Raw genomic sequence first — 19,207 nt, forward strand, 5'->3', positions numbered from 1 at the left:
TTTTGTTCAAAAAATATGCTTTTTAGGCACCATAAGAATATTGTTCAGTTGCCATTGTGGTTCCAACACAAGGATATTTATGTCATTGGAGTCATCCAATATATCAGGTTATATTATTTGTTGCATTACTATAGGATTTCCTACTTTCTCTTAGAATATAGTCACATAACATGATCTGTGAGGCTATGGATAGATTACACTGGATAATACGACATACCGATTTGAAAAGATTTTGAACCATATCAATATAAAGCTTAGCTAGGTAGCATCTAAATTTGATTATTCGGAATATGTACTGCATTGAGAAATATAAGTCAGATTTCTACATTGCCGGAAGCAATCTCCGGCCGGCTGGTGGTTGTGACCACCAAAACTTGTGTGCTTCCTTATATATATGGCTCCTATCTATATGAATACTTTAGCTTCATAAGCTGACGCAAACTCATGCTCTGAAGGAGAGCAAAATGGAAATTGCATAATCTCTCATTTACAAAAACAATTAACAGATACTGCAGAATTAACAAATGTGGGAGAGACGCCTTCAAACAGTAAACCAATGAAACTTGAAGCATCTTCTCATGCATATATATATCTGGAATCTGGGTTCTGTAAAAGCGAAGCAAATTTACCGATTGCTATATAAAACATACAGCGGAAAGCTAGGTTGTACAGACATGGAACACTTTAGAAGTGTCCTTAAACTATCCAAAATTAATAAAGTAAAATAAATAATAGGACATGGTTTTTAAAATGTTCGAAACGTGTACAAGAATATCCGAGAGGTGTCGGTAATGGGTAGGATACATGTATATCGACTCTTTTAAGGTATTTGTATAACCTAGGTGGAAAGCTATACATTGCAAATAAATAAATTCATGAGAACCTTTTTAGAAAATATCCATATCCACAGAAGAGTCGAGCACTCCATCATCTTCCCATGTAACTTCTTTGGCCATAGTATCCTTTTCAATTAGCTGAAGAGGCACCTCCAGAGCTGGGGGCCTCTGCAACCAAATTTATGTGTTATCAATTTGAATTGAGAAAAGTTTTTGAAAAAAAAAAAAAAGAAAGAAAGAAAGAGAGCGTACCATGCAGCGGATGAGAGGCCAATTAATTCCACGGAAAAAAGAGTGTTCTTTGATTTCATTGGCACCAGACTTTGATCCCAAACGGGTGCTGGGGTCTCTACTCAACAGTGCATTAATCAGTTGTTTTCCAGCAAGACTAACCTGTAAATTGTAATATAATATAACGTAATCATTTTATGATTATTAATTTCTCTCACATGATTAATAAAATTATTATTCTAACGAGGTATAGTTTGATTAGTCTTCTCATATCTTGTAAAAGATAGGAATAGTAGGAGTTTAGAGTCTGAAACGGTGTTGTTAAACTGATTCGGATATTAACCTGACTAAAGAATTGGGTGAAGGGTCATTGGTGTAACCGATGAATCAATGGTTCAATTAGTGGGTTATAAAAATATATATGATATATATTAATTAACTAATTATAATATAATAAAAAATAATTAAAATATAAAAAAAATCGATCCAAGTCAATTGGATTGAGTTTGCATAGGTTGGATCAATTTGATTCCCTTCTTTAAATGATTCAAAAGCAAAATCAGCTAATTTCAAAGCCAATTCTCTAAGTTGACCCGTTATGTCAAACTACGTTTAATAACTATGGTTCGAAGAATATTATTTGAAGGTAGGACTATCTTTATTATATAGCCTGTAATATTATCTTGGTCTATCGGATCTTTCTACGAATAAAAAAATAAAATAAATAAAATAAACTTACAGGGATGCTGCTAGGAAAGGTGAGATCTTTGTGCAAAATATTGGCAAATGTCTTTTGTCTATTCTTTCCTCTGAAAGGCGTGCGACCATATAGCATCTCATACAACAAAATACCTGAATGAATCCCACAAATAAATACTTCACATGGTTATTTTTTCTTTAAAAAAAAAAAAAAAGTTTATTCATAGATCACAATGTCCTTACCAAGAGCCCACCAGTCAATGGCACTACTGTGTCCTGTGCCTGTGATTATTTCCTGAAAATCCAATCATTTCTGATTTTTAGTAATCCAAATCATTCCCATTAAAAATATTTCCTGTGATTCTAGAAACTTGTAGAATCTCCTGTAAACAGAAGGGAAAGATCACCATACAGGAGCAATGTATTCCTCAGTTCCAACAAAAGAATTTGACTGTGTTATTGGCTCTGCAACGAATGTTGGCGGAGGTTGGCTTCTTGATTTTCTTCGATTCTTAGGTGGCGGGTGCTTTATTATCTGCATATAACATGTATTTTTCATGGAAAATTAGACATTTAAAATCCACATTTTCATGATATTTTGCTGCAGAAATTGAATTCTGTTATTTCAATCTTTGATAAGAAGAATGTAGCTTTTGGGATTTGATGAAGAAAAGGGTTTTTTGTTTTCAAGAAGCCAAATAGCTAAACATGAACAAAATGGAGAAATATAATTTTGTAAAACAGGAAGGTAATGGCTTACTTGTGGTTTGCAGGATGCCATAAATGATAAATCAAAGTCAGTTAAGACAACATGTCCGTCCTTCTCGAGTAAGATATTTTCTGGCTTCAGATCACGATAAATTATTCCTGCACAAGTTAAAAAAAAATTGATAGTAGGTGAGCAACAATGGAGATTTATATATAAAATATATGTTTTCCAGTTTATAAAAGTACCTAAACAGTGAAGATATTCCAAGCCAATGACAACCTCTGCTGCATAGAATCTGGAGATGCAATTAGTGTTAGGTTCTAAAACCAAATGGAACTTTTACGATGATTTACTTTTTATTTTACTCTAACAAAATTGTACAACAAACCGAATAATATTCTGCTAGTCAGAGAATAGAACTGAAAATACCTTGCAGAATCCTCCTTAAATAATTTCATAGGTTGTTTGTCAAGTAGTGCAAAGAGCTCTCCGCCAGGACAAAAGTCTGTTATCAGACAAACGTGTGTAGAAGTCTGAGGAGATAAAGAAACATCATAAATTATATTATTCAATCAGTAAGTAAAACCCAATGAAAGGTGAGAAGTTTAAGGTACTGTGGCGACGAAATTTGCTAAATTATAGAATAGAATGTGCAGCTTTACTAACAGAAGTCAAGCAAACATCGATACAAGCACCAACAATGATTTCGAACAACATAAATAATGTCTTTCCCATATAAATGTGACATGGAAGTAGAAATATTTCGGAAAATTTTAAGATGTTCTTTCTGTGCTACAAATACTGGGTTATTTCAGAAATTCGTATAAGGAAACTTATGAAAAGCTGTGATTACAATACCTGAAATGAAGTGTACAATGTGGGTAGAAAGGGATGATCTAGATGTGAAATGATCTCTCTTTCAATGCATGCTCTATGTACCTGTAGATTATTTACCGTGAATGCTGAAGTTATAAATGATATAGTTCAAAGCTATCAATGTATGCGACTTCCAGAACAGGAAAACCTTTAAGTGTTTATATGGAAACCTTATTACGATTCAGCATCATAGATTTTTCCATTGCCTTCATAGCATACAGTTGGCTTGTACCTTTCAGTTCCACCAAATGAACACTGAATCAAATACAAAACCAATGTTAAAAATTGAAATCCAAACAAACTAGAACTGAAACAGACCAAGAAAACGGCAGCTCAAGAACATGAACCAACAAGCACCACAGTATTACCTGCCAGTATCACCACAACCCAAGGGTTTTATGGGCTTGAAATGTTCCAAACCTATTTTTTCACCTCGAGAAGTGATCTACGAAGACAGAAAGATAGTTATAATTTCAAATAGCTTTAGTATACATTTTTGTTCTTTATCCCCACAGTATGAATACCAGAAAATACTTAAATAACTTGTCACCTTCTGTATTGCTATCCAAGAAGGACTGTGCCTTTTGTGAGGCAATGGATGGACAGGCTGCGAGTGAATTGCCCACAAATCTTCTGGTCTCTGGAATATTTCATTTTATATAAGTTGCAAGCGCTATATGCAGTATAATTTCTCAAAAACAGTAAGTTAATGTAGTAACAAGTAAAGAATATCAATATAAGCATTTCATTGAGTATCTTTAACTTTTCACTGCTTAGGAAAGAATAAATTGACATTTCAACTACAAGTACATTTGAGAAGATAAAGATCCTAATTCTTATGCTCAAATTGTAAATTTTTATCATATTTTCATATAGAACATCAGAATTTTATAATATTCAGACATCTTAACCTCTTTTACATTTAGATTTCATTCATTTTGGAAAAGTTGCAGAGTTGGTATTTATCATATAAAAGAAAAAGAAAAATTGAAAACTCAGAAATAGTCAAAAGAAGAGAATGATAATCTCTCAGAATATATAAACTAATTGTGAGTCTAGTGAAAAGAGTACCTTACCAAGTTGGCATCAGGAAGCTCTCGAACAGCTCCATCAACATTTTCTGCAGTTGCCTTAACCTGGTAAACAACAAAGAAAGCTTCAAAACAATGAGAACTCTGATATCTGCTGAAAAAAGGAACACCAATGATAGAGAAGTAACCTACCAACTTAGCACTTTGTAGCTCGGTTTTCTCCGAAAGGCGATTGCGCAAAGGTTCCATATGATCGCTTCCATCCAGTTGAACACCAATGAAGTATTGAAGCTCACCCTAAACAAGATAACAAAGATCAAATGAGAAATTGAAGTATCTTTTAACTTGAGTATGAGATGGTTGTCTAGCACAGTAAATAACCACCTTTTGGTCACGCATAGGCTGCAAGTGGAATAAGTTCCAGAATTTCTTTCCTGCAAATAATAAAAATCATATGAATTTATACAATAACAACACAAAAAAGAATCACATCTTTGACAAGGAGTATATATGTCTAGCTCCCAATGTTTATTTTTCTTTATAGCATGTAGGTATTTCAATTTGTGTTATAAATGCATCATAGGAAACACAAGCTCGAATACTTACCACTTTTCGTGTAATTGATCAACTGAACTGTAATTTCCCTTTGTTCTCTAATAGCATCTCTTATCTTAGAGACAGTTGCTTGATCTGTTTCAGGTCCTTGAAGAAACCTGTACAATTATGAAGCAAATTAGAATACTATCAAAAAGTTGAGAATAACACTTTTAAGTGCCTAGATAATAGAGGAAAGAACTACTAATATTGCCAAATAATGAGGAATACAGGAATGGGAGCCTTATAAAATGAAGAAAAATAGTGCAGATGGTCACAAAATGAACACATAAAAAATTTAATTGTTCATACCGACAGTTTCTTCCCAAGATTTCTTCTCGTGTATATTCTGTTAGTTCAAGAAAGCTATCGGATGCAAATATCTGAACAGGAAAGACCATATTAAATTTGTATTGTGTTAAACTGCACATTTCTTTCACAGATTGCAAGTTCGCTACCATAAAAGATGATGGTAAAGCTGAGCATGTTATACTAGTCATGAAATTGTGACTTACAATAGGGTTATCAGGAAGTCTAGGATCTGAGATCACAAAATTCTTTTCAATGCGTTCCAATGTGGTTGCCAAATCAATTCCTTGTCGTATGTCCCTATCTCTGTCAGCATGCTCCCAACTGTTGGAAAGTTTTATATCTCTGGTCATCAAAACCTCTGGTTCAACAGTTGGTGGTGGTGCTTCACGTACTCCTGCATAACTTTGAGACCTTGGTTTGAACCTGCAGGAGCATTATCACACAACACATTGTATAATAGTACAATATCAATTAACAGCTAAATAGATTACTTTATATTTGCTTTGTCAATAAAGTGTTTAGAAAATCTAAAGGAAAGATGGAAATGAGAAGGGAGACATACCCCTTTGAAATTCCACTTGATCTTCTAGTTTTCTTCTCAGTTTCCTCAGAGACATCATTTGACAAGTCCAAGTGAGGAGAACTAGCATGGACGGTATCAAAGTGAATAGATTTAGGCAGAAAATAGTCAAGACTGTTGGATGCATCATGGCTCGTACTTCGAATATGAGATTTGGGATCTTTGACAGTTTGAACAACCTCTGTCATGGAATCTAAAGCCTTGTCCTTCTGTCGAGCTGATTGAGATAAATGAAATAAATACATGCATTCATGTTTCTAAATGTCTAATAATAGAAAACCAAAAATTATACACATTCATTTTTCTTTCTTTTACCATCATAGCGGATTAAAGACTTGGGCAATCCATTAGGACGTAAAGCCTTTTCGTTGATACCTTCAGTGTATTTGCTGACTTCCACCTGCATTCTGCATTGTTACAAAGATGATTATTTTCATGTATTTACTTTTTCCAAGAAAGAGAAACGTGCTTTCATAATAACTGACCCAATGAATTTGATAGTATTGCCGTGGTGATCTTTGATGGGGGTGACCGTCAGAAGATTCCAGAAAGGAGTGCCATCTTTTTTGTAGTTAAGAAGCCTACCACAGTAGCTATTCCCATTTTTGACTGCATCTCGTATCTTTTCGACTTCTTTGCTGTCTGTTTCTGGACCCTGGAGAAACCGGCTGCAAATACAAAGTACTTATGCCTCAGTTTTTTCATATATATATATATATGTGTGTGTGTGTGTGTGTGTGTGTGTGTAGCTATGCTACTGAGTAATATTACTAGCAGATTGACTCTTTATAGCATAACTACAGACTTGCAGAAGGATAAGTGAACATTACCAGTTCCTTCCAACAACCTCCTTGGAAGAATAGCCGGTCATAGTAAAAAATCCACTGCTGGCATACATTATAGGGTAGTCTGGTTTGGTAGCATCAGACACAACAAAAGTTTGCTGTAGTGTTGCTAGAGCATCTTTCAACTCTTGTGATACCCTTGGAAAGGCTCCTGCTTCTGATTCCTCCGATGTTCTTGTGGAATCTACTGCGAATCTCTCTGATGAGGTTTTAATCCTATTTCCATCTCCAGATGATGTCTTAATTGCTTTGAAGCTACCGTCCCCCACATCTGACTTCACAACAAGTCCCCATTCTGCAGTCCTTTCTGCTATGCTTGCTTCTGTTAATACTTTCTTGGAAGAAGCTTGTCCATTGAAATAACTATTTTTCGATTCCATTGTTTCTCTTATTGCATCATCGGCAGAGATCTTGGATTTATCAGAACCTTTTTCAAATGCCATCCACTTGTTCACGGGCTTCTTCCTGCTGCCGCTGCTACTAGAACTAAAAGGTTCTGCAGGAAGAGTTTCCCGTCCAAAATTAGCATTATTTCGTGTAGGATCAAAGACCTCAATTGATTTCCTTTCTTCTCTATTAATGGATTCATCATTTGCATTAACACTTAAATTCACTTTCTCCATTTTTTTCAACTCTTAATTAAACTGTAAATAGCGCATATTCATTAAAAGAACTTCTTTATTCAATAGCAAATGGATGAAATACCAATCAAATAGTAAAGAATTACACTTAACAACCCAAATTAAAAATTGCAATACAAGTACTGAACTCTTGCAGACCTATATATATATATATATATATATTGCAGAAAAATACAAATTCAAAAATAGCTCAAGCAAGATATATACTGTAAATAACAGATTCAGAAAGCTAGTTACGAAAGATGCTCACAGTTGAGATCAAAAACAGTTGAAGGCATGCATTGCTGAACCACAACACAAACAACCCACATAAGGCTTTTTGGATTATTAGATAAAAATAGTTTCAAGTCTCTTCCTTTTTTTCTCTTTTTGTCTTGGATTATATAAAGAGAAAATTATAAGGTAGAAAGATAATGTTGGGTTTTTTCTTTCACCATAAATAGGGAAGCTTGTGCCTTCAACTGTCCCACTCCCATAAGCTCCAGCCCGAATTGTAAAGGACAATTATTCGCCTTTGTTAGTTTTTATCTTAGCCTTCCATTTCTAGGTGCTGTACTTCCTATTTTATCCAAATTTCTGCTGCTGAAGTTTCTGTACATTAGAAAATTACTACCAGAAAAACAAATCTTCAATTCCAAGGTTAAACTTCTACTGTCAATGTCAAATCGTTTAACAGAAAAATGTGTGTTCCTATTCCACTTCCTTCTATAACTGAAACTCAAACCGTACTAGATTGTGAAAACTCTTATGATGGGGAGGACTCGAATTCGAGACTTCTCATTCTTCGTACCCGTGAAAAAATTAACCAAAAACACACACCCAATTGGCTTATAAATGACTCAGTTAATGGGCTAATTAATAATCTAATTAATTGTCTTTTGTCATATTACACATTATTGATTGAATTGAGAAAAATATTTTGTCAGCTTTAAGGTGAATTTTACTTAATTTAATTTTTGAAATTTCAAAATAATTGAATAGGAAATTGGAACTGTTTTTTCTAATAATATTTAAAAAGAAAGGAGCAATTTCAATTTAATGTCAAATAGGCTTATACATATGATAATTGGTTCTTTCAGCTTTTATTTATTATTTTTTTTTTTGGAAAATGAAGGGAAAAAAAATTAGAATTGCATAAAATACAATTTAGCTAGTATAATGGCTGCTAACGAATTAATCCAAATTGTTAATTAATTATGAAGAAAAAGAAAAGAAAAGAAAAAAAAAAATCCTAATGCATGAAAATGTACAGGGTGGAAAGGACAAGAGGGTCAAAGATTATGAGGCTATAAAGTTTCAATGTGGCATTGTTTGGGGATAATATTTCACTATCCGTCTTTAAATTTTGAGTTGTCCTTTTGGAGTGGGACTGCCTACCAATTACCATTGTCTCCTGGTGACAGCGTTGAGCCATGAGAACCACACCATTTGGGAAGGCTCTAATAAACCTCCACGTTGTGCGATTAATACCATCTATACAAGCATTTAGCCCCCTCCCATTCATTACTTTTGCCCTGAGATGAGGATATTTCTTCTCTTTCGTTGTTCTCATTTCTCACCAACAAATATGGCCGTAAATGAATCAACCCTAGTTAGCTACTCAAGGTTCAGTTTATAAAATGCTACAGCCTAATTTCGTAAATTTGACCTTGAAACCGATTTTCCTTGTGGCCTCCTAAAATTTGCAGGGTTCAATTACTGCCCTTCACTTTCACACTTTAGTGTTAACCATAAATGACAGTGAAAAATACACAGTACACGAAAACAAAATGAAAAGAAAGCAAAAGAAAGAGACTGGCCCACTAAGTAACTAATTGCTTAACTGGCAATAGATTAGTTGTAACTTATTCAGTTTGTTAGCAAAACTCTATAGGAAGTTACAACTTCCTCATTTGTTATTTCTTTTTGCTATCTTCTTATTTCTTATATATAATCAAACTCACAGATTTATAAATATAAGCTTTCATTTTCCCTCAATCAAATCTCATACTTGAATAGTTACAGAAATTCTCCTTTTATCTACAATGGCGGATCACCTTCAAAATCCTTCCAATCCTTTCTTCCTTCATCCAAACGAGAATCCTGCATTGATTCTTGTATCACCTCTTCTTAATGGATCAAATTACCATTCTTGGGTCAGGGCAATGAAAATGGCGCTAACTTCCAAGAACAAACTCACTTTTATTGATGGTTCAATCATGGTTCCAACAAAAACAGACCCGATGCGCTCAACTTGGGAGAGATGCAACACTATGTTGTTATCCTGGATTACTAAATCACTTTCACCTTCGATTACTCAAAGTGTTTTGTGGATAGACATCGCTGCTGATGTCTGGAATGAATTGCGAGATTGTTTTTCTCAAGGTGACATTATATGTATTTCAAAATTGCAAGAAGAAATCTATGACTTTAAGCAAGGTGATCTTTAAGTCACTGAATAACACAGTTAAAGATCTTATGGGATGAATTGTTGAATTTTAGGCCAATACCTATTTGTTCATGTGAGATAACCTGCAATTGTGGTGCAATTTTGACTTTTAAGAGCGATATGCAATCAGATTATGTAGTCAGGTTTTTGAAGGGACTCAATGAGAATTTCTCTAATGTCAAAACTCAGATCATGTTAATTGAACCCTTACCTTCAATTAACAAGGTTTTCTCCTTAGTAATACAACAAGAAAGGCAGATAGCATGGTCTGTGGAGTCCAAAGTTCTTGTTAATAGAGTAATGAGAAATGATAACAACCTTGGGAACACAAAATCTGAGTTTCACAAAGGAACAGGCAGAGGACAATACAATTCCTTTAGAGGAAGAGGTTTTCACAATAATACTGGTGTTAAAGTTTGTTCTTATTGTGGAAGGGAAAGGCACACCATTGAAACTTGTTATAGAAAGCATGGCTTTCCACCAGGATTTAAATTTAAGAATCCTAATTTTCCCACTGCAAGTGCCAATGCTGTTTTTGAAGAAAAGGTTGAAAGATCAGATAACTTTGGTTTGCAGCCCTCTTTTCCTAAGCAAAACTCTCATGAAGCTATGCTTTTCACCCCTAAGCAACACCAGAAACTCCTATATTTGATTCAAGATCAATCTTTGTCTAATAGCTTAGTAAATCACATCGCCACTGCAAATGATATTCCAACCAAACAACCATAACAGATTGCTTCAAAAGGTAATCAAAAGACTACAGGTAATCATTTTATCCTTGCTTTTGTGGCAGACCTTGGATCTTGGATTTTTTATACAGGTGACACAGACCATATATCCACTTCTCTTTCATTTTTTACCTCATATAAGAAAATCATACCAATTAAAGTGAAATTACCTAACAATATGTAACGTCTCATTTTTCTATTGAATCGAGTCGTTGCTTAGAGTCGATTCGGGCTGATCCAAAACCCGGTTCGAGCCATTAGAGTCTAGAGTGAGGTAGAATGGGAGGTAATTGAAATCAGGAAAAGAAGTGGACTTACTTGAAGGAAACAAAAAGATCAAAGTATAAGGATTAGGACTTGGTTGCACTAAATTATAAAGTTGAGGTCTTGAGTTGTACCATTTTGACACTTGAGGTACCATTTGGTAATTTTCACACAAAATCATGATATTTTTGGAGATGTACCCGAGACTTCCATTCACTTTCCCATTTTTCATCTTTATCTTCTTCATCTCCTTCATCATCTTCATCTCCTTCATCTACTTCCTTTCCCTTAGTTCACCTTCCTTTCTCCATCAATTTTCATGGGATTCAAGCATTATATTCAACTTCTATTCTATCCAAGTAAGTAAACCTTCTTGAATTTCATACTTGAATCATTTGGTGATATTTTTAGAGTATTCATAAGAGTTCTTATGTATAGGAGAGGTGAGCTCAAAGGTAGAAGGAAGCTAAAAAGAAGAGTTCAAGCTTTTTGGAGTGAAGGTGTGCTATCTCTTTTAGTTTAATTCATTTCCTTGCATGATAATTTGTGTGATGTGTTGAAATGAGGAGATATGTTGTTTAATGTTGAGTAAGATGACTGAAAATGGTGAAAAAGCATGAGATGAAATGACTAAATGAAGTAAATATTGAGTTCATGCTGAAACAGGTTTTGCTGGAAAAGTAACCAGTAAATTCACCTTGATTTTGACCCTATTTAATGATGGAATTAGGAATTGTCATAGAAGAGTTATTTGTTCCTCTATGTGTTAGCTTTCCATGGGTTTTTGAATCACCCAAATCGGAGTTGTAAATTGAGAGATATGACCACAAAAGTACAGACTGCGCAGGCTGGAAAACACGACACGCGCTCGCGAATTTCATTGCGCGCTCGCGAATTTGGCCTGTGAACTCTCTGACTCTCATTTTGCACTTCTCGCGCTCGCGACTTTCATTGCGCGCTCGCGAATTTGGCCTGTAAACTCACTGAACCTCATATGTGCTTCTCGCGCTCGCGACTTTGCATGGCGCGCTCGCGAATTGTGTTCTGATGCTCTTTTGGATTTCATTTTCTATGCAATTGTATTCCTTTGCTTAACTTGCATGCCTCCAATCATTTTAAAACAAAAAGACAACATAAGAACATGTATCAAAACAACATGCAAGCATGCAAATGATGTGAAATGAGATAAACACTATGGTGTATGAAGTTATGAATTCTATGCAATTGTATTCCTTTTCTCAACTTGTATGCATTCAATCATTTTAAACCAAAAAGACAACATGAACACATGTATAAACACAAAATGCAAGCATGCAAATGATGTGAAACTAACATGACACAAGTTGCCCGCTTGGCGAGGCTATCAGCATACAGGTAAGCAGTATGGTTTATGAAGTTATGAAGCAGTTAATATGCTTTTGTTTTATATATTGACATGCCAATAATACGCTCCATTGAGGTTAGGTAGAAACCACTTAGATAAGGCTATGTCGCGACATAGGATAGCAGATCTGCGCCCCATACAGTTTGGTTCTCCGGCTACAGGCCGTTGAGTGGATATGATTATATAATGGCCATAGCAGCCCAGTCATACAGTATTCATCCAGTTTCATACAGTTTTTCTTATCACGTTGGTTTCACTATAACCTTATGGAGCTATACAGTTATATTGACTACAAAGTGCATAATCATACAGTATAATGAGCAGCAAGTATGATAATAAAAGTATCATGATATGTGTGCTTACATTCCATATGTGAGTACATGTTTATTTCTACATATGTATGTGTTTATATGTTTCTTTATTCGTTGCGATATTCACTGAGTTTTAATAAAAGTTGCAGCATTCATACAGCATAAAGAACACCAGGTAAGACCATGAAAGTATAATGCTATATATGCTTACAAGTTTATTTATTTAATTTTTAAGGAGCCATACAGTTATAAGATGTTATTAATCATAACTTATATGATGTGACTAAAAGTGCATAAGTCATACAGCATAATGAACAGCAAGTAAGACAATAAAAATATACTGTTATGTGTTCTTACATGTTTATTTATTTAATTCATACAGCATAATGAACAGTAGGTAAAATCATGATATGTGTGATTAAAGGTTCATATAAAGGAGTTATGAGATAATTAGAACTAAACTATTTATGTTTATGAATTAGAAGTTTATTCTTTGCTATAAGGATACATTTATGTTGAAATGTACTGATTCTATGATTATCAATGCTTTTATGAACTTTGTATTTTAAGTTAGTTGTCATCGCACTTTGTTAAGTATGTGAGTTATGAGCATCACTGAGTTTTATACTCAGCGCGTCGATTTTTATCACGCGTAGGTTGAAGATCGTGGTTGCTACTTGAGGACTTGAAGAGTACTATCAAAGCAGAAGTGATTAATTTGGTCATAGTAGATTGAGAGTTGTATAATTAAGAATTATGGCATGTATTAAGATTTATGGCATGTATAATTATTAAATTTGTTAGAGCTTATGTGATTGTAAATATAAGTGAAGCATGTAATTATTTTGGTGTAAGTAGTTGGAGATAAGAATAATACTTATGAAATGATTGAAGATGAAATATTTTACTATAGTTGGTATGATTAGGTCATGAAAACTTGATATAGATCATGAATGCAATTAATTGCTGGATATTAAATGCTATTGAGGATTTATACAATTATGAAAATATATATAAAGTGTTATTGTGGTATGATGATTATGTGGAGATGTTGGAAGTTTAGAGTTTAATTGGGAGTGTTTTGTATTCATATTTAGCATACAGGATGATATCAGCATGACAGGACATAAGTTCAACCAGATTGTAGCGTCTCGGCTCGGTTCATTCGGGTTAACGGGTGGACCGGGAAGGGATGTTACACAATACCTATGCAATAGCTTGCTATTTAGGCATAATGCATTTTAGTGATGATTTGTTTCTCGTTGATGTGTTGTATGTGCCAGAATTTCATTTCAATCTTAACTCCATTACCAAACTTATTAAAACTTTACGTTGTATGCTACACTTACAAGACAATTATTGCCTTATACAGGATCAGACTACCTCGAGGATGATTGGTTCAGCTGAAATTAGAGACGCTTTATACATCTTGCAGAAACCAGTTTCAAACACAACCAAGAGTGCTTCAATCTTCAATTCAATAGTACAACCCATTTCAACTTTCTCTCCCAATCATCTGTGGCATTTTAGACTAGGCCATCCATCTCATTCCAGAATTGAGGCTATTTCTAAAGATTTTCCTTTTGTTAATTGTAACAATAATACACATGAACCATGTGATTTTTGTCATTTTTCAAAACAAAGAAAACTCTCTTTTCCCCTTAGCACCACTACTTCAACTGTTATTTTTTAATTGTTACATGTTGATATTTGGGGACCTTTGTCCACTCCACCTATACATGGTCATAAATATTTTCTCACTGTCATAGATGATTACAGTAGGCACACCTTAATTTACCCTATGAAAGCTAAGTTAGAAACTAGATCATTATTTCAAGCTTTCATTAATCTAGTTGAGAATCAGTTTAATACTAAAATCAAATCCATTAGAAGTGATAATGAACTTGAGTTCTTAATGAATGACTTTTATGATTACAAAGGTATTTCCCACCAAACTACATGTGTTGAGACTCCCCAGTAGAATGGGATTGTAGAGCGAAAACACTAACATCTCTTAAATGTCACAAGAGCCCTTATGTTTCAGTCCAACCTTCCCAAAGCCTTTTAGTCTTATGTTGTCCTTCACTCAATTTTTCATATTAATAGAATTCCTAGCCCCCTTATTCAAAATAAAAGCCCTTTTCAAAAACCTTATAATACTTTACCAGATTTTAATGAACTTAGAGTCTTTAGCTCTCTATGCTTTGCTTCCACTCTTACCAATCACAGAACTAAGCTTGACCCCCAGGGCTAGGAAATGTGTACTTTTAGGTTTCAAACCTGGCACAAAGGGTTACATTCTCATAGATTTGAAAACTAGAGAAAATTTTCTTTCTAGATATGTTAAGTTCTATAAAAGTCACTTCCCTTTTTCTCAACCATATTCAACACCTATAATTCCATCTTTGAATTCCCTTGATGATACCTTATATCCTTTTCCAAATACACAGCAGAACTTCACACCTCCCAATTCCCCATTTCATGCACATTCGGCTACCCCACAAACATATTCACAGTCGGCTAATTTGCAATCCCAAAACCCACTTACCACCCCTATGCTCTCTTCTGTTACATAACCCCTTCCCTTAGCTACATGTTACTCCACTAGAGTTAGGAAAACCCCCACATACCTATAAGATTATTGTTGCAACTTAGTTTTAGCAGAATCAGTATACTCAGGTACAAGATATCCTCTCTCCTCTGTCATTTCCTATATTCTCATTATATTCTTAACATTTCCACTTCTCTTGGACCTAAAACATTTGCTCAAGCAAACAATCATGCTCAATGGAAAGAGGCTATGACTGTAGAACTTCAAGCTTTTGAACGCACTAAAACCTCAAAGCTAGTTGATTTACCTGCGGGAAAAATTTCTATTGGCTGCAAGTGGGTATTTAAAATAAAGCATAGGCCTGATGGTTCAATACAGAGGTACAAGGGCCAAGCTTGTGGCCAAAGGGTACATTCAAGTGGCGGGTCTTGATTACTTGGAAACTTTTTCACCAATTGTAAAAATGACTACTCTCAGATTACTATTGGCTCTAGCCTCCATTCACTCATGGAATATTCACCAATTAGATGTGAATAATGCCTTTTTGCATGGGGATCTCAAAGAGGAAGTGTATATGACCCCACCCCTAGGCTTAATTCTCTCTAATCCTAAGCAAGTTTGCCTTTTGCATAAGTCCCTTTATGGCCTCAAACAGGCAAGCAGGCAATGGTTTTCAAAGTTATCTGAAGTCCTTATCAATTCTGGCTACTCACAATCCTCAAATGATCACTCTATGTTCATCAAAAGAAAGTTAGCTTCCTTTACCATTTTACTTGTATATGTTGCTGATATACTCTTGACAGGTGATGATGTTTCTGAGATTGATTTTGTCAAGTAGCACCTTGATTCTTTGTTCAAGATTAAAGATCTATGTCCTTTGACGTTTTTCTTAGGTCTTGAAATTGCAAGGTCACAGCAAGGTATTTCTTTATGTCTGCGGAATATGCTTTAGAACTTCTCTTAGACATAAGCTATCTTGCAGCTAAGCCTGCTTCCACTCCCATGGATTCCCACCAGAAGTTTAGCTCTAATTCTGGATCCCCATTACCAGATTCAGCTGTTTATCGAAGATTGGTAGGGAAACTGCTATACCTCACCACCACAAGCCCGACATCACCTTCTCAGTCAACCAATTAAGTCAATTTTTATCCAAGCCTACCACAGTTTATTTATAAGTACTCCATAGAATACTGAGGTACATCAAATCACCCCCAAGACAAGGACTTTTCTTCACTGCTTCTTCTTCCTGCACTCTGAAAGCCTTCAATGATTCGGTTTGGGCAAGTTGTGTTGATACTAGAAGATCCATCTCTGGCTTTAGTATTTATCTCGGAAATTCCTTAATCAGTTGGAAGTCTAAGAAATAACAAACTGTCTCTAGATAATCCTCTAAGGCTGAGTACAGAGCCCTTGCAGCAGTAAATTATGAAGTCCAGTGGTTAAAATACATGTTGACTAAGCTTTCTATCCTACACCCTCAGCCTGTTAGTATTTACTGTGATAACCAATTGGCTCTACACATTGTTGTCAACCCTACATTCCATGAGAGAACCAAGCATATTGAGCTTGATTGCCATATTGTCAAGGAAAAAGTCAATTCAGGTCTCATTCACCTCCTTCCCATCTCCTCCTTAGCCCAGCTAGCTGACATTTTCACCAAACCCCTTCCTTCCCCATCCTTCCACTCATTTGTGCTCAAGCTGGGAATGGTGAATATCCATTCTCCAGCTTACCCCCGGGGGGGGGGGGTTTAACCATAAATGACACTGAAAAATACACAGTAGACGAAAACAAAATAAAAAGAAAGCAAAAGAAAGAGACTGGCCCACTAAGTAACTAATTGCTTAATTGGCAATAGATTAGCTGTAACTTATTTAGTTTGTTAGCACAGCTCTATAAGAAGTTACAACTTCCTCATTTGTTATTTCTTTTCACTATCTTCTTCTTTCTTGTATATAATCAAACTCACAGATTAATAAATACAAGCTTTCATTTTCCCTCAATCAAATCTCGTTTCATTTAGTAACAACTATATTCCTCGACAAAATAAAATAAATTTGCAGGATTTAATCATGACATTGTACTTTGGCGAGGAGCATAGTTATTACTGAAATGTAAAATTGCAACGTCATGATACTCGAAAAGTTTAGTGGGCCACAAGAATAATCGCCGAAAATACAAAGTCAAATTTATGCATTAGGCTTAAAAGCTCCTTAATATACATATTGTAATGATTAAAATCATTAGTCAACATGTTCGGTCTAAAAGTGTTAGAGTTGGGTCTGTTGGGTCTTGCGTCTATCAGGCATTCCTTGGGCGTGCAAGGGGTTCCTGTAGGATATGGTGCAGATTAATTGGTCGTGGGCACAAATCTAAAAAGAAAGGGAGAGAGATAGAGAGAAACATAAGAGAGAAAAGAATTAGGTGAGAAGATGGAGAAAAAATAGAGAAAATTAAGTTGGAAACGAAGATAGAAAAGATGAGAGATAGAGTAAAGCTAGTGTATTCAAGTTTGTATGTCTTTGATTTCGTGCCATTTACAATAGTGTCACCCCCTATTTATAAGAGTTTAAGGAGTGCACTCCAAGAAAATTGAATATTCTAAAATATCTGCAAAGTTTGACCTTTATGCCCAAGTGGCACTTTTGCTTGGTCTTGTTATTTTTCTACCTAGGCTCTAAAATGACACGAGCTGCCTCCCTTTGGCCTAAAGCTAAGGGGTCAAGGGGGCATAAGAGTGCTAATGGTGCCACATTACATATATATAACCAACAAGGTTAGTGGAGGAAACGACTAGGCCAATCTCTATGATTTTAGAAAATTCTAGAGAAAATAAGACTCCAAGGAAGAGTCTAGAACTATATGGGATGTTCTAGCCAAGCCTATAAAGTGCTAGAGGGATCTGGGGAGATCCAGGGGGTTCTAGCATAATCTGGAACCAACTAGAGGATTGGAGCATCATCTGGAGAGTTCTAACACCTAAAAGAGCTAGGCAAACTTATGGGAAGCCTTCCAGCACCATCCAGGTCCGTCTAGGGGCCTTTAGAGCCTTCTACCGAGATTTAGACCAAGACATGCTGAGAAGGCTTTAAGAAGAAAGGGCACCGACCTTGCTAAAAGCCAAAGTCGGCTGGCATGCCTATAAATAGCCAACTCAGCTAACTTAGGAATAGATAGAAAGGGACATTGTTATATGTGAGCCACCACATTTCTCTAACTTGTGCATACCTTTGAACCAAGCTTTGTAACTGCTTGTATAGAATTTTTGCCATATTAATAAAAGGTCTAGCCTTTTGTTAATCATTTAGCATAAATTTAAATCTCCACCTTATTTTAGCCTTAGCTTGGACAAATCAAGTTAGGAGGCAGGCTGACTAGCTACTTGACGGGCCAAATGCTCGTGTTGTACGGGGAAATTACTAGGAGGAATAAGCAAAAATCTCTAATCCCGTGACATTTAACATTGGACTGCTTATTTGGGCTTGCCATTTGGGTTGGTGTCGATAATGCCCCTTGGGTATGAGCTTTTTTAGTGCGTTGTTCTTCAAAGTTACTTGTGCACCATAAGCTGAGCCTGCCCTATTATTAACGCATCCACCTAGTTGTGACGTAATTTTTTTTTTTTATCTTTTTATCCTTACTCATTTCAAGCTATAAAGAGGAAAGGATGTAGCTCATTTATAATTTATTGATATTCTGACATTTGAAACTTACTTGCTCTTTCTTCCAACCTCCTCGGGTCTATCTTTTTGGCCACCCTCATTTCCAACCATAGGCAACAAACTGGCCATGACATCTAGTTAGACATCTTGAATTGCGTGAAGTTCTCGCCAATCAAGTGACCAAAAATCTCTCCTCGATCATTAGTAAGATAATATATATTGTTGTAGATAATCCTAATCAAATTCTTGGCCCATTCCTTAAAAATCCTTGTTTGAATGCTACCATTTCTCCTTGTTAAATATTAACAACAAATTAAATTAAATTCTTGTATTCTTATTGTATTTAAAGTATGCACATTTAATATATATATATCTTTTATTTTATCGAACTAACTTTTCATATTTTACAATATTTAATACGCCATTTTTAATATATTATATAATTTCTTTTATTATCAAACCAAATTCTTATATTCTTATCATATTTAATATATATCTTATTTAATATATAATATAATTTTTTAT

At 35.1% G+C, this 19,207-nt stretch overlaps 2 protein-coding genes across 4 annotated transcripts; one reads left to right on the forward strand and one right to left on the reverse strand.

Moving 5' to 3' along the window:
• Nucleotides 1-604: 604 nt before the first annotated feature.
• PHOT2 (phototropin 2) lies at nt 605-7,841 on the reverse strand. 3 transcript variants are annotated; one of them, XM_020679996.2, is made up of 23 exons: nt 7,605-7,840; nt 6,699-7,209; nt 6,354-6,536; nt 6,184-6,275; nt 5,851-6,085; nt 5,492-5,711; nt 5,289-5,359; nt 4,989-5,095; nt 4,767-4,816; nt 4,575-4,679; nt 4,428-4,487; nt 3,902-3,991; nt 3,720-3,796; nt 3,522-3,606; nt 3,334-3,414; nt 2,905-3,008; nt 2,721-2,770; nt 2,527-2,633; nt 2,179-2,301; nt 2,010-2,061; nt 1,807-1,919; nt 1,089-1,229; nt 605-1,004 (listed from the first exon to the last, which is right to left on the reverse strand). In XM_020679996.2, exons 2-23 carry the CDS (start codon nt 7,154-7,156, stop codon nt 888-890), a joined length of 2,721 nt encoding a protein of 906 aa, XP_020535655.1. In that variant the 5' UTR covers nt 7,157-7,209; nt 7,605-7,840; the 3' UTR covers nt 605-887. The 3 variants fall into 3 exon arrangements, with proteins under 3 accessions (XP_020535655.1, XP_020535673.1, XP_089571732.1); XM_020680014.2 differs by lacking the exon at nt 3,334-3,414 and having other exon boundaries at nt 7,605-7,841; XM_089715606.1 differs by lacking the exon at nt 7,605-7,840 and having other exon boundaries at nt 6,699-7,351.
• Nucleotides 7,842-9,378: 1,537 nt separating this feature from the next.
• LOC149493386 (uncharacterized) lies at nt 9,379-10,511 on the forward strand. The gene is made up of 2 exons (XM_089715475.1): nt 9,379-9,772; nt 9,913-10,511. Exons 1-2 carry the CDS (start codon nt 9,379-9,381, stop codon nt 10,509-10,511), a joined length of 993 nt encoding a protein of 330 aa, XP_089571601.1.
• Nucleotides 10,512-19,207: the final 8,696 nt, after the last annotated feature.

This window comes from Jatropha curcas, chromosome 10 (genome assembly GCF_041381405.1).
Source record: "Jatropha curcas cultivar XTBG-Jc1 chromosome 10, XTBG_Jcur_1.0, whole genome shotgun sequence".
In the NCBI taxonomy this organism is placed as follows: domain Eukaryota; kingdom Viridiplantae; phylum Streptophyta; class Magnoliopsida; order Malpighiales; family Euphorbiaceae; genus Jatropha; species Jatropha curcas.